At 32.5% G+C, this 13,365-nt stretch overlaps 2 protein-coding genes across 3 annotated transcripts; one reads left to right on the top strand and one right to left on the bottom strand.

Annotated features, from left to right (window-relative positions):
- Nucleotides 1-4,439: 4,439 nt before the first annotated feature.
- LOC107639539 (E3 ubiquitin-protein ligase AIRP2) lies at nucleotides 4,440-8,199 on the top strand. Of its 2 annotated transcripts, none has more exons than XM_016343070.3 (5): nucleotides 4,440-4,880; nucleotides 5,582-5,732; nucleotides 5,888-5,954; nucleotides 6,171-6,405; nucleotides 7,826-8,199. In XM_016343070.3, the coding sequence occupies exons 1-5, from the start codon at nucleotides 4,762-4,764 to the stop codon at nucleotides 8,034-8,036; spliced, it is 783 nt and encodes a 260-aa protein (XP_016198556.1). In that variant the 5' UTR covers nucleotides 4,440-4,761; the 3' UTR covers nucleotides 8,037-8,199. The 2 variants fall into 2 exon arrangements, with proteins under 2 accessions (XP_016198556.1, XP_020977055.1); XM_021121396.2 differs by having other exon boundaries at nucleotides 4,479-4,880; nucleotides 5,876-5,954.
- Nucleotides 8,200-10,036: 1,837 nt separating this feature from the next.
- LOC107636747 (uncharacterized) lies at nucleotides 10,037-12,840 on the bottom strand. Its single transcript, XM_016340239.1, has 4 exons — nucleotides 12,709-12,840; nucleotides 11,273-11,944; nucleotides 10,952-11,197; nucleotides 10,037-10,804 (listed from the first exon to the last, which is right to left on the bottom strand). Exons 1-4 carry the CDS (start codon nucleotides 12,838-12,840, stop codon nucleotides 10,037-10,039), a joined length of 1,818 nt encoding a protein of 605 aa, XP_016195725.1.
- Nucleotides 12,841-13,365: the final 525 nt, after the last annotated feature.

Here is a 13,365-nt window from a genome sequence, read left to right as displayed (position 1 = left end):
ATGCAATCAAATGATGATAAATAATTTTATTGAATTAAATTATATTAATGTGATCATTGGAGGATAAAGAATGCTAAAAAAATAAATAAATAATATTTTAAGAGTATAGAAATATTAAATTATCATTTCAATTTACTTTTTAATCAACAACAATAAATATATTGAATTAATTAAATTTTGACAAAAAATTATATATCTAAAATTATTTTATTTCTTCAAAATTTTTTTTAACATACAATGGTTCAATGAGGGGTTAACTATTGAGAATTGAATATAATATTTTTAAATTCGTATTTTCAATAAAAAGATTACTTAATTCTATCCATCTTAAATAATTCTATATTCACTATTACTTATCCAACTAAATAATTCTAACATTGATAGAATATTATTTTTAGATTCAAAAAATTTAAAATATATTTATTCTATTTCAAAAATCAATATTCATATTTAAGTTAGGATTTCAAAAAATATGGTAAAAAGTATTACATTTTTTAGTTAAAAAAAGTAAAATATCTATAAATATATTTTTGTGCTTTAGCTTTAAATTTTTCAAAAAAATTGGCAAGTTAATGGAATCAAATCATATTTTTATAATATATATAAAAATGTATATTATACATATATAAAAAAGTTAGGTATAATAAGAACAAATACACAAATTAAAGTAAAATTTAGAAAAATAAAAACCAATAAAATATTGAAGAAAATAAATATAAATAAAAGAGAAAAAAATGATTAGATGGAAGAAAAATAATTTAATAAATTTTATGTGTATATAAAAGAAGAATAAAAAAAAGATATACAATATCTTATTTAATTTAGCAAGATTTATGGGAATAAACACATAGAATAAAAAAATAAAAAATAATAATAAAAAGAAACTAAATATCTGAATTAATATCAAAAATAAAAATAATAAAATAATAATAATCTATCATAATTTTAATTTTTTAATATAATTAATTAATAACAATATAATTAGTCTACCATAATCTTAATCTAATTTTTAATATAATTAATTCTAATTAAATAATCAAATAAATTGAATATAAATTTATAATCTAATTGTACACACACACAAATATTAAAATTGTATTAATGCGTTAATTAAAATACGTTATTAGAATAAAAAATTATAAAAATTAAAATAACTAAAATTTATTAACTTTAATTAGTTAAATTAGTATAAAATAAGAAAGAGATGATTAATCATATTAAATAAATTAAAAAATATTACTGAGCAAAGTAAATATGACAATAATTATATTAGTAATTGAAAAAAAAAATCAATTCAATCAATTCAAATTTTCATTTAAAATAGACAATTAAATATCACTATTGAATAAAAATAAATGAGATATAATAAAGAATAATTTTGGTAGTATAAATAATTAAATTAAATTATTATATACTATTTTTATTTTTTACCTTATTATAATTTAAGTTAATATTAATGATAAAAAAAAACTAATTTTAAATAGCTCCAATTTATATTTTACAACATAATTAAAACATAATTATTTGTGAAGTCTGTGAAGTCTCTTAATTCTCTTTATACATGTGAATGTTGTCGATGCTTTTGTGTTCTTAGTTTTATTTGATGTTCTTAATATTTATCTTGCTTGGTTATTTTATTAGTTTGTTCCCATCTCCCCCCTCTCCTCCTTTCCTATCATTTGTAGAATGGAAACGTTAAAAAAATATTTTTTTAAAGAGAACGTACACGGAACTGTCGTAAAAGTGGCTAACTATTTAAAAACTGTTAAAAAGATGATGAACTGTTGAAAAATTGTTGAAAAGTGACAAAGTGTAAAGAGATGACAGACTATCATAAGGTGACGAAAAATAAATGGTTTCTCCATGAGAATAAATAAGTAGTAGATAAGCTAATCGGTGAGATAAGAAAAGCATCAAGACATTGACAAAAGTGAAAAAAAATGGCATGGAAGAAAATTATGAAAAGTACGGTGATTTCACCAGAAAAAAATCAACTTAATCCTCTTCAATGAGGATACCATGGCTCTTATACCATGTTAGAAAGGGGAGAAGGAGAAATAGGAAAAAGATTTGTGAGTATTCAAGTTGTGTAAAATGATACAATATAGAAGGGTATTTAAATGTGATAAGAGAATCGAAATAATAAAGACGTAATATTCTATAATAAATATTCAGATATGTTGAATAATGCTAATTGATCTTAATTATACTCTAACAATTATATTCAATTAATTGATATACATAATATTAAATTGTATGATACTTAAATATCTAATCAAATCAATTAGTTGATATAGTTAGTTTATCGTAATAACTTGTATTTAATGAGTTAAAAGAAATAAATTGGAAAACACTCTTAGAAGCATGCCACGTCAACTCTATCATTAAGTGCAGAAATCCGATTTTTATATAATAGAATAGATATCCAAATTCTATACCTTCATTCATATATTCAAAAAATTCTGGCGCATACATGGCCTCCAAATCTAACGTGCGCATGAAAGATGGCTCCTCAAACGAATGCTGATTTGTTAGTACATTTGCTACCTCTGCGACATCTGCATCCATAGTGCTATCAGCTTGATTTTCGTCTTTATTTAGATCAACGATTTCATAGTTGCTTTCAAACTTCTTGCTATCATTATTGTAATCTTTCCATTCGATATTTTTGGTCGGTTTCAGTTTGTTTGGACTCAATATATAACTCGATGAAAGATATTCGTGAGCGAATTTCAATATATATTAAAAACATCTCTTGCATGCTCATTTCATCAGTTACGTACTTAGTTTGAAATTGAACAAACCCACTAAATACTAATATAGAATATTTGTACAAAATGCATGACACTATCTTTGATATTTAAGAATTTATTTTCTCACAAATCACACATTTTAGTTCTTCAAACAAAAGTGTGAAAAGAATAACAATATCAAATAGATTTTCACATATAAATTTCACTCATTCATATGTTTGTAATAAAATCTGATCATGATAATATACTTTTATCATAATTTTATCATCCATTTTATTTCTTACTTACATTCAGAAAGTTCACTGCAATTTTTTAGAAAAAAAAGAAGGAAAATATGAGGAAATGAAGGACGAAGAAGAAGAAGAGAATTATGACATTTTGCAAAGAGAAGTTGTATATATACATACAAATCGAACTGTCCAATTTGTAATTATACATTTTCAATTTTTTTCAAAACATAAATCGGATCGGATTTACGAATTTTATTATTCTTGAAACCAAAAAAAAAAAAATAAATAAAAGCCCAAATCAAACCTACCGATAATACTTCAAAATTTGAGGATTTTTTTTGCCTAAATAAATTGGACTATTTAATTTGTATTTTTTTTTTTTTTTGCAACGAAAAAATTGAATCCTTCAATTTCTCTACTCTTAATTTAAAAAAGGGACCATCACGTCGCAGTGTAACACACTCAACATCTATATCAAAATATATCACACATACGCTTTTGAAATTAAAAAAAAATGAGCCTTGGAATCAAAGTAATTTTTCTCTGTTTTTGTTCTTTTCTTTCGAAAAAAGTTTTTAATGGCAACACGATCAGCTATATAAAACACAGATACGAGTATTTTCTTTTTATTAAACAATACTCTTCTAGGTATTAGACAGGGAGACTCCTTATTTCCTTTTTTTTGTTTTATGTATCGAAAAATTATTTTTATATCGAACACATTTTGGACACAACACTTATTGACATTCGTTTGACACACATGATTACTGTCATAATGTGACCAATTTTATCTTAATAAAAAATAAAAATTTTTTTACCGCATACATTTAGACACACCTAAATACTATCATGTGTCAACATATTTAATCTTATTCTTAATATATATTTTTGAAATAAATTTAAAAATAATATATATTATTATTTATTAAAATAAAAAAATATTTTAAATATTTTATATAATTAAAATAAAAAATTAAAAATAATTTAAAAATTAATTTATATTTTAATATAAAAAATTATCAAAATATTATTATAATTTATCTAAAAAAATATTTTATATTTTATATATATATATATTTACATCTTATAAAATTTTAAAATTTGTGTATCATTGTATTCTATATCATTTCGTATCCTGTATTCATATCGATGTGCACATAATAGCCTGTATCATTGTTTCTAAAGTCAGCAAGTCACCCTAAAAAGTAGGCCTACACAACCACGTATACAAAGTGGGAAAAATTCATCTACTTAGAGAGCAAAAATAGAATCTGGTCCGCCGAATAAATGAAGAAAATAATTTTATTTTTTTAAAATAAAAAAGAAGAATCTCCCATGAATCTCGGCCTAAAGGGTATGGTGTCCTTTTGGTAAATTTGGGCCAAAAAACTGATGACACATGACTTCACATCACATCACACCATCACATATTATTACATATATGCACAAAAATAGAAGAGAGAGAGTGAGAGTTACGTGTAGTTCAAGCGAGATCACAGCAAACTCCCCCAACACACACACACACAAACCTTTTTGCTCTCCCCACTCTCTCTCTCTCTTGAAGCTGGTGGTACGAGGTGGGCTAGGAAGAGGGAACTGTTGTTCTTATTTTTTGTTGTTGTTGGTGTTGGTGTTGGTGTTTGTGTGTTGGAAGTTACAAACGTGGTAGTTACTGTGCGTAGGAATAGGGCTAATTGGACTTAGTACTAGGAAGGAAGGAGGGTTTGGTGTGGGGTTTCTATTTATTTGTTAATGGTTTTTGGTTTTTGTGAACAATAATGGGGTTTAGTTTCAAGAGAAGGAAGAAGGAGCAAGATGGAGGGGGTGGAGATATCACTAGGTCTTTCAAGGATTCACTTAAAGCTCTTGAAGCTGACATCCAATTTGCCAATACACTGTGTGTAACTCTCTCTCTCTCTCTCTCTCTCTCTCTCTCTCTCTCTCTCTCTCTCTCTCTCATTTGAGCTGAAAAGTTTGAAACTTTATTTGTTGGGTTCATGGGTTGTGTGATTTTTGGGTTCCACCCATTTTAGTAGATGTGTGGCTTTTCTAGGAACATGCTGAATTTCTGTGTCCTTTTGTGTTTGGAGTAAGGTATCAATTAATTTATGGGTATTATAATGGTTTAGCCTTGTATTGTGTTGTTTTCGTTCTAAACTCTGTAATTTTGGATTTTTCTCTTTTTATCTAATTTGATAGTTATCCGTGTCATTCTGGAAATGATGGTTACAAAGAAAAAAGAGAGAGGATTTTTTCCAATATGATTATGAATTAAGATCATATTAAAACACTAGTGAATTTCTGTAGTTGAGTTGGGGAACTTCATGATTGGTAAAGGAGATTGAAATTCAGCTTCAATTCTTTGTTGCTTTCCCATGTGTCCTAGTTTATGGCAATTTCATTTCTTTTTTCTGTTAAGGCAACAACGATCCCATGTTTTGTATATGTTTAGTATAGTGGGTAGTTGCTTTTTGCAATGTTGGAATGCACTTCATTGTTCACTTTATTGCAAGCAAATCAAATTGTACAATTTTATTTTAGAGCTACTAGGCCATATTGAGTTTACCCATTTTTTGTATGAAATATGCTTTGATACAGAGCTTCTGGGTATCCATGCGAGCGCGATGGTTCTCGCTTCCAAATGAGGTTATCATATAGCCCAGCTGCTCAATTTTTCCTTTTTCTGGTTCAATGGACCGATTGTCACCTTGCCGGAGCACTGGGATTGCTTAGAATTCTTATATACAAGGTTTATTCACTGCCCCTTTGCACTATCTTCAACACTTGCAAATTGCACCCTCTTTTAAGCAGACCCTTTTGAAGTTACAATTTACAATCATATGATAGCTCTGAATCGTGACTGTTCTGTTGTCAAGCTAGTAATCGTTACAGGGTTTGTTGCAGGCATGTGCTGATGGTAAGACAACCATTTCGATTTATGAACGAAAAGCGAGCCTGAAGGAGTTCTACCGTAAGTGAATGATCATATTGAAGTATAAGTATATCTTCTGTTTCAAAAAAGGTGTTGCTTTAACTAACTTGGTACATTGGAAATTCGATGAATTTGGAGACAGTTGTGTCCTCATTCATTAATTTCCAGTTCATCGATTTAGTTGAAGCAACATTTATTTGGAAACAATGGTATATAAAAGGCAGTTTTTGATATCTTTTAGTCTTTAAACTATAGGTGTGTTGTTTCCCTCTTTATTGCAACTCAACGGAGGAATCAGTGATGTTGAAGACAGGAAACAAAAACATTTGTGTGCTACTAAGTACAAGACAAGAGACATGACAAGCAAGGGAAAGGTCTCTGAAATCGAGATAGAGAGAGAAGAAGAATGTGGCATTTGCCTGGAGATGAACGGCACGGTTGTGTTGCCGAGTTGCAATCACTCGATGTGTATGAAATGCTATGAAGATTGGTGAGTGTCAACATTTATGATAACATGGTAATGAAGTTATAACAATGAAATTAAACAAACTCATAAAAGAACTGAAATTAAAAGATATGATTGATGGCACACGCTATAAGATTTCGGTATTTTGGCCTAGAACAGAAGTGAAACATTAACAAAGAATCTGTTATTGTTTCTATATCCAACATTAACAATAATTGTTTGACCTAGATTATTGATTCCATAGCATTCCCATCTATAATCAATTCGTTCCTGAAGAAACAATATTTGATATTTTGATCATTTATAAATCTGCAGAGGCGTTAGGCCGATGCTGAATTTTCAAAAGAACAATGCTTCAAAGCTGGAATAATTTTGCCAGGATTTTTGCAAGAATAACATGGTGATAGTGGATTTTGTAACCCACTAATCCAAAGATTATTAACTATGCCACTGTCACATAATTGTTTTTGTGAAATTTGATTAGATGAATGAAGACCACTAGACATGATAAGATTAAGAAAATCATTAGAGAGAAGGTTAGGGTATGACCAAGAAATTCTTGGATGCTTCTAGAGCACCAAGTAAGACGGTGCTTATTCCATTCGATGTACACCAACTCATTGTTCATTTGCGTTGGGACCTATAAATGAGTTGGTGTACTTTGAATGGAGTGAGATTGTGAAAGAGCCAATAGAATCTTGTCTTAGAGGATATGAACATGTGTAGAGAAGAGCTACTAGATGGAGCCAGAGAGACAAGAAAACAAGAACTATTGAAAGAGATATAAACTTTTGTTTTCTAAACATAAAATGGTTCATAACATGACAGTATGACATTCACATCATTTGATTGATATAACTGTGTGATCTGGCCTTCACAGTTGTTGTATTTGTACTCTTGTGAAATTATATTTGTGCAAAAGATCGTTCTTTCTAGTTGGTATAAGTAAAATAAGTAGTTTTTATAATTTTTTCTCTCTTAGCTTCTCATGGGTAAAAATTGAGTTATGTTACATATACGCCCATTTATTTTTTTATACATCAATCTGATTCGCTCTTGGGAACTATTAGATGGGGTGTGGGACGGCGGGACCTAAATCAACGAATTCCACACCCCATCCAATAAAGAGTGAGTTGACTTAGTGTACGAGTTGAACTAAGTACAAAGAACATTTATCAAAATTTTCACAACAAAAATGTTTGGGAGAAAATAGAAAATAAGTCCAAAGAATATTATTTTGCCTTTCTTAATTACGTTAAAATAATTGAGTAATATTAGATGTATAAATGTGTAATTATGGATGTTACATGCATGAAGTTAAGAATCTTAAGTTAAATAAGATAACTTTGGTTATTGTCTCCTTACCGTCTGCAGAATGCTATTGCATTTATGGGTATCTATTTTTGACGGATCCTCTACTTGTATCTTTTGGTGTTGATTTCAGGTGGGGAAGATCTCAATCTTGCCCTTTCTGTAGAGAAAGTCTTGAAGGAGTAAAGTCTGGTGATCTTTGGATCTACATAAACAAGAGTGAAATTGATGATTTGGCTTCAATCACCAAAGAGAATTTGAAGAGATTATTTATGTACATACAAAGATTGCCCATCATTGTGCCAGACCCCCCTATATCGGTTTCATACCATCATCGCTGGTGATATTGATACATTAGCCTGATTCATTCAAACTCGCTCTAATTCTCAGATTTGTATATGATTCTCAGTTTGTCTAGGAAATTTGCTAGACTTGTAAATAATACATGATACATTGTAACCAGAGTTCAATTCTTATATGTTTTAATTTAATTTCATTGGAATTAAATTAAATTCTTATACCATTTTCATTTTTTGGTTGAGTGAACTACCAATCTAGTCTCTGTTTATTTCTTAGAATGATAACGCGATCCCTCAAGATAAAAATGGTTCACTTTGGTTTCTGTTCTCTACTTTCGTGACACAATGCGGGTTTCTATGGATGTTTTTTAACATTGACGGGTCAGGTTCAGAAATGATCAGGAGTCCAATTGTCTCTAAATAATATTTTTTTTAATTTTTTTATTCATTATATTAATATTCTTTTTTCAATAAATTATTGAATATACGATATAATAAGTACAAATTAATTAATATGTTGTTTTTATATTTTTGTCTTTTGTTTGTTGTAATGGTAGTCATTATTTTTCGTTATTAAGTTAGATAGGGTTGTTATATAAGCGGTTATATTAGTAGTTACATTAGTGGTCTATTAGTGATTATAAATAAATAGAAAAGTATGCGTGGTAAGGATAACAGAGGGTGAAACTAGAATAAGAATTTTTTTGTTAACATGAATAGTAATCATTGAAGTAAATTTATCAGTGTTAATATTATACTATTTTTAAGAAAATATTTTAAAAATATTTTCTTATTAGGCCCAGTTTGATGTATATTTAATTTTATTTTCCATCTTAACGCGAAACATGATTTGGTAGAGTACAAGTTGTATTTTTTGGATTAAGATATGCATTAGTGAATGATGTTGTATAAATATGTTCCGAGCTGAGAGACAATCTAATACATTCTTTATGTAGCTCCACTGATGTATTACGAGCATGCGACGGCAGCAGGGTATGCGCCTGGACGAGAGGTACGTTTCGTACTTGCAAATGGCCGGTTTATACCATATTGCGAGGCTAAATGAGAGCTGGTTTAGGTTGGATGATCCCGTGGTTAGTGCATTCGTGGAGCGCTGGCGTCCGGAGACGCACACGTTTCATATGCCGTTCGGGGAGTGCACGATTACACTGCAGAATGTGGCGTACCAGTTAGGACTGCCGATCGATGGACATTTTGTTAGTTGTTGCTTGACAGATTTTTAGATGTACATCGAGGGTGGTTGCCCAACTTGGGCGTGGTTCGAGGAGCTGCTGGGTGTATTGCCTCCTGAAAACTGCATCCAGAAGTTCGCAGTGAACTGCAGCTGTATGCCCGGGCCTATATCATGATGCTGTTAGGGACTCAGCTATTTGGTGACAAGTCTGGTACTCGCATACACATTAGGTGGCTACCAAACGTAGCTAGGCTTGAGGACATGGGTGGGTACAGCTGGGGATCAGCTGCTCTCTCATGGTTATACCGGTGCATGTGCCGCATGGCAAACAGACACGTGGTGAAGTTAGCTGGACCGTTACAGCTACTTCAATCATGGATCTTTTGGCGGTTTCCTGGATTCAAACACGCTGGATATGATACGTTCGGATGGCCTTTGGCCTCGAGGTACTATTATATTCAAATGCTTTAATTGTCACAATTATTAGGCATTAGTTTCGTGGTATGCTATTATTTTATCCTATTCACAAGTTTTCTATTGTATTATTTGGTGTTAGCTTCATTTGGTGATAACCTGGGTGTGGGTTGCAGGTGGGCATGTCACAACCCTACAGCGAGCGAGAAGGGACCTCGAGTTACGAGTTGGAGGCTCATGATAGATCTCCTACAGGCTGGGATGTAAGTATTCAACCACTCCTTATAATTAAAATCTCTCTTAGATTAGCAACGCTGTATAATGAACGATGACATTTCGTAACTTTTTCTATTCACAGTTCATTTGGATGCCGTATAGCTTTCATGACGTAGTTCAGGTTGTGCATCCGGAGATATTGGAGCATCGGCATACGGCGTTATGGAGGTCCGTGACAGCGTTGAACAAATAGCTCGGCCAACCTCCCGTATGTGGCCTTCACCAGTGAACAAAATGGAAGGTTCTTGACTCCCCTCAGTATGGAATTCACACTCTCGGAGATATTCGTTGTCATATGTCCGAATCTCCTACCTTCAACTCGATGTTGGGTCCACATCGCATACTCAATCCTGTTAGCCCACTCACACATGGCAGGGTCTTCGATTCGTAGAATATCAAACCAATAATCAAATTCAACCTCAGTCTTGGCATACGCCGCATTCACCAGAAGCCTCTGTGCATCCTTGCCCTTAAAAGTCAGGGCAAAATTTGCGGCCATATGTCGAATACAGAATGCACGGTATGCAACAGGTGGTAGCCAACCTCCGTTGGGAGCCTCAAGTGCTGCCTTGATGCCATTATGTCGATCCGATATCACCAGAATACCCGGTTGCGGAGTCACGTGCTGTCGGAGTTGGGATAGGAAAAACATCCAAGACTCAGCATTCTCACCCTCCACGAGTGAAAATGCAATAGGCAGGATGTTGGAGTTCCCGTCTTGTGCAATTGCAACTAACAACATATCCCCGTACTTGCTGTACAAGTGGGTCCCATCGATGTTGACCAACGACTTACAATGCCGAAATGCCTCAATACACGGTGGGAATGTCCAAAAAAGCCGGTGAAAATAGGCTTGCGAGCCGTCCACCTGCCCACCCACTCGCACAGGACTCGTCCTCAACACTGCAACACTACCGGGCATCATCATCTGCACACCTAAGACCCATCACGGCAACTCATTGTATGACTCATCCTAGTCTCCATAAATCTGTGCCACGACCTTCTGCTTAGCCAACCAAACCCTTCTATAAGTCGGCCTAAACCCGAAATGTGCCTCTGTCACATTCAGTAGTACCTTGATACAGACGGCTGCATCAGCTCTGACCATTGGCGGGATGAAGGCCGAGATCACATGATAATCAAGACTCCTGTGATCATTCGAGATTGACATGGCCAGACAAGTATGAGGTCCATTGTACTGTTTTACCTCCCAAACACCCCTGCGCTGGCGGAGACTGATCCTAATCAACCATGTGCACCCGTTGTCAAATTCAATACACTTTCCAAGGTACTTGCGATAATCAGACTCCACCACCTTAAACTGTACCCCGCGTCAGATGCTATATGTCTTCACGCTTAACATGACCTCCACTTTGTCCTGAAACTGCTGACCAACCTGAAACTCTGATAGACCTCTGGTACCCTGAGTATCTCTGGCATCAAATCTAATAGGTTCGTCAGGAACTCCCTCCGGTTTCATGACATCCAAGTCCAAAGATAAAAAGTGCGGAGGATACTGCTGAGTCCCTGAGCTAGACGCTCTACCAGCCCTAGCTGAATTACTCGCTGCTATGTCATCACCGCTATCATCGGCAATGATGTCTGGCTCCACATCATCAACGTCATCATCATCCGGCAATATATCGTCTATACTATCTGGTGTCCAACGCTGTAATGAAACCGGCGTTCTATCAATAATACCAACTTCTCTGTCACCACTGCGGTTGAGATCAACTGCGAAGGATGGGGAGGCAACCACCATTTTCTGAGGTGCAATAACAGGCACGGATGAAGATCCACCAACAGGTCTCGAACTAGAACAGGTTGTCGTTGCTAGAGTTTGGGTATTTTGGTTCGAACCACCTGAGCTAGAGAACACATCTACAAGCTTTGCCAACAGCTCAGGTGTCCTGACCTCGGAAAACAGCCGATGACAATGGAATAAAACCTCTAAATCCTCATCACTCCCTATAACAAACGAATCGTATTTCACATCATCTTGCAGAACTGAGATCGGAATGCGATAGAATAACTTCTCAACCCATTTCACGCCTTGCAACCCCAGTTTCTGTATTATATAATTCAGGAAGTCAGTGAAGCTCGTTGTAGGTTTTAGAAAAATACTGAGGGAATCCTTGTCTGTAAACTTAATACCAAAACATGATTTTTTCTTAGTTGCTCATCTATAATGCACCAAAACTAAAAAACTCTCATCACTAGCCATTGTGTTTCACTCTAATGGGAGGAATTCACGTTCACACCATATTTATACACGTTGGATGCTTGCTAATTCGAAGCAGTCAATTTCGAATTATACACACATAAAACGAAACAGACTCATTCGAATTACTAGGGCTCTCCTTGCATGTATAATTCAAATAACTCTGATTCGAACTACCTTAACACCATATGCATGCCTAATTCGAATAAAGTTGATTCGAACTACGTAAGATTTACATCCATGCATAATTCAAATTGGACTAATTCGAATTACATAGAAAGGTACTTTTGGATGATCCAGGTAGGTTTTTAATTTGGTAGAATTAGATAATTTTATTCTCCATTTGGTTTAATTGTGTCATTTGCCCTAATACATATTATTATAAGGTTACATATCATAAAATATTTATCAATATAAAAATAATATAAATTAATTAAAATTTCATATACATTAAAATTCAATTAAATTTACATATATTTTACTCAAAATTAATTAAAATTTTACATATATTAAAATTTAATTAAATTTACATATATTATTATTATTATTATTGTTGTTGTTGTTATTGTTGTTGTTGTTGTTTTAGATGCTTAATTTCGTATGTAGTACACCAGCATTGGGGTCTCATTTTGCGGGCATGGTTGCAGACCTACAACATGTCCAATTCGCAAGCCACGTAGTTGAGGTGGGGTTCCATTTCGCAGGCGATGCAACTGAGATGGTCCTGACACGTTGGCCTCCATTTCATGGGTGCTTGGGCTGAGTTGACGGTTAACTCCATTTTGCGGGCGATACCAATGAGTTGGCCATGCGCATTTTCATCAAGCTTTTTCATCCATGCGCATTTTAGTAAATAATCATTTTGAAATATTTATTTAAATAAAAAGTCCTCTATTATATATATATATATATATATATATTATTTAGTATTAATAACTTATTCATAGTATATTTTTGTGCAAAGATATCAAATAGAATTGTTAATTTAATTTAAAGAGATAAAAAATTAAATTTGTTATTGTTCAGAAAAATGTTACTATATATCAAATAATGTGTTTATTAATTTTCACTTTATTGTGAAAATAATGTAAATCATAATACTAATAGTATATCATAGGATTATTATCCTTATTAATGTACTAACCGTATTTTAATATTTATTATTTATATATTTAAAAATTATATTTGAGAAATATTTATTTAATTTCATAATAAATTATATTTTTAAATTTGATTAATTTATTAATTAGTTTATACTTATTATACTA

Source organism: Arachis ipaensis, chromosome B4 (assembly GCF_059453495.1).
Source record: "Arachis ipaensis isolate K30076 ecotype BB chromosome B4, ASM5945349v1, whole genome shotgun sequence".
In the NCBI taxonomy this organism is placed as follows: domain Eukaryota; kingdom Viridiplantae; phylum Streptophyta; class Magnoliopsida; order Fabales; family Fabaceae; genus Arachis; species Arachis ipaensis.
This window is presented reverse-complemented; position numbering and strand designations above follow the sequence as displayed.